The sequence below is a fragment of the Plasmodium gonderi genome, assembly GCF_002157705.1.
Source record: "Plasmodium gonderi DNA, contig: Pgo-contig_605, whole genome shotgun sequence".
Classification (NCBI taxonomy): Eukaryota; Apicomplexa; class Aconoidasida; order Haemosporida; family Plasmodiidae; genus Plasmodium; species Plasmodium gonderi.
This window is the reverse complement of record NW_021629422.1, coordinates 2,503-5,123: the sequence shown is the minus strand read 5'-3', so window position 1 is coordinate 5,123 and position 2,621 is coordinate 2,503. Positions and strand designations below refer to the sequence as shown.

The 2,621-nt window shown below is 19.8% G+C and overlaps 1 protein-coding gene across 1 annotated transcript; it reads left to right on the top strand.

Annotated features, from left to right (window-relative positions):
* Positions 1–685: 685 nt before the first annotated feature.
* On the top strand, positions 686–1,882 carry PGO_003940 (variable surface protein; the record flags this gene model as incomplete). The annotated part of the gene is made up of 3 exons (XM_028691392.1): positions 686–715; positions 855–1,601; positions 1,787–1,882. The coding sequence occupies 3 exons, from the start codon at positions 686–688 to the stop codon at positions 1,880–1,882; spliced, it is 873 nt and encodes a 290-aa protein (XP_028547193.1).
* Between the last annotated feature and the right edge of the window lie 739 nt (positions 1,883–2,621).

The window sequence follows — 2,621 nt, the reverse complement described above, 5'->3', positions numbered from 1 at the left end:
TTTTTATCGAAATAATATTTTAAATGTTATACAATATTAATAGAAATAACTATATTAATAACAATATAGAAGCATAATTATAACTATTATTATAATAAAAATAAAGTATATAAATCATAGATTATAAAAGAATACATAAAGTATACATAATGATTATATATTTAAAATTGAAGATATAAGGAATAAGCAGTGGTATCTAGATTAAATATATAAATTATTACATACAATAGGGATATAGTAGAAATAAAAAAATAACATGTGTTATTATAAAAATTAAAAAAAAGAAATCTCCATAAACATGTTGACAATTATTAGTACAAATTCATCAATTATATTAATATATTATATAATCAGTCGATCTATAATATTTATTCATATAAGAAAAAATAAATATATATAATTATCAATAAGGATATTTTACTAATCATCTATATTCCATAATATTATAACAATAAATTCTAATAATGGCTATATTATTAATACATACTATTAATTTTATTAATATAAACACATATAAATTACTATCTTAAATAAATTATATTGAATATAAATAAATAATATTTCATTCATCATGTAAAAAACAAAACAAAATATTATGATTAAAAAAAGAACACTGTACTTTTGTACGCTAAAACATTAATAGCAAAAATATAAACTTTTTTTTTTTTATTATTAAATTTAGGCAATGTCTTCGACACCAGGTGTAAATGAAGACGTGAGTTCTCACATATTATATCTATTAAAATTTATATTACATTAGTTGTAAATCTTGTTATGTATGGAAGAACAAGAATAAATATTTTATTCTATGTATTATATTGAAAATTTGTTTTCCTTATGACTTTAATTTTTAGTTTGATTTTAAGGATATATTCCCCACATGTTTAAAAAGTTTTAATATGCATTCGAGTGAAGCTATAAATGACGATTATATACTTAAAAATACATGTACAATGATAATTATGTACCTAGAACGTCGTCAAGGTATTAGTGAATCTTTTATAGCAAAATGTAAAGAGCTTGTTCTATATTTAGATTATATAGAAAATAATCTCCCTCTTAATAATATAAAACCGTGTTGTAATTATTTCAATTTTAAGCTAAAATATTTATTAAATCATTATTACTGTCCTGATAAGAGCACTCAAAATGCTTATAATATAATAATAAATCAAAAGGTTCAAAAGAATTTCAGGAGTGTGCCTAAAGTGTGTCAGCAGTACATTGATGAACTTACAGTTGATAATTTTGAAAATTTTAACGATCTAAACAAATTGTATAATAGTCTTAAAATATTAGGAAGTGATACTTATATTTGCCCTTACAATAATGAATATTTTAATAAATATACAAATCTTCTAAATAAATGGCAAGATGTGAAGCAAGCAAGTTTTTGCACTGTTCTAGATTTATTTAAACTTGAATATATTAAAGAAAATGAAGCTGATCCTCAAAATAAAGATGTTTCTGAGCATACACATTCACAAATAGATGTTTCTGGACCCATATATTCCTCAATGCTCACACATACAAGAGAAACATTTTTAACTATAACAATTATAACATTTGCAATATCAACAATTATATTCATTTTATATAAGGTTTAACAAAAAATCAGTTTATATGAAATATATAATATTTATGTTACGCATTTTTAGGAAATTTGTATCTAATAAGTTTTCTATACACATAAGTACAATATTGTGTCCTTATTATTAGTATACGTTTTATAGATAATATTTAAGACAATTATTAGTGAAAGTAAAAAGAATTTTTAATAAATAAGATGAAGAATATGTTACATTATTCGATTCATTCGATAGTGCATACAAAAACTCTATTGACAAGGATTATAGAATATAGTTCATTAGACTATACTTAATAAAACTATATCAAAATTAATAAATTAAACATAATTTCATCCAAGAAATGAAACAACATATATGAATATTTGTATGAAAAACTAAATAATTATATAAAATAACGTAGCATAAAATTACAATTAAATTATAAAATAACTTATATTTTTTTGTGAATTAAGAATAATGATGAAATTATAAATAAGAAACAATATAATAAAATGTATTATAATTATTGTTAAATAAATCTAGTAAAAAATACTTATTTATATGGATTAATATATGTTATATATTATAGAATGATAGCTTAAAATAGATGTATAAACATTTAAATAAACTTGTAGCGTTGATAAATAATAATTTTTGTAATTTTTAAAAATTTACTAAGCGTAAGTGAAGAGAGCTATAAATGTATTACTTAATAAAAAAATCAAATAAATAAAATATATGTGTATATATATGATGACCTGATATAATACTTACTGGATGTATGCGTAAAGCATAAATTCCCAAAGGAATGTCAAATAAATAATTATATTAATAATACCCATCTCACATAAGGAATATATCAAAATTTTAATGAATGAAAAAAGCCTCAAATTGATGTGTAATATCTTGTAAAAGAAATATATAAATAATAAATATTGCACAAGTAATATCTTTTTATTCTATTAATTTACGAAGATTTTAATGTTATTTATGCTATTTATTTATTGGAAGTAATGAAAAATGTATATAGAAAAATTTAATAAAATAGCTAAA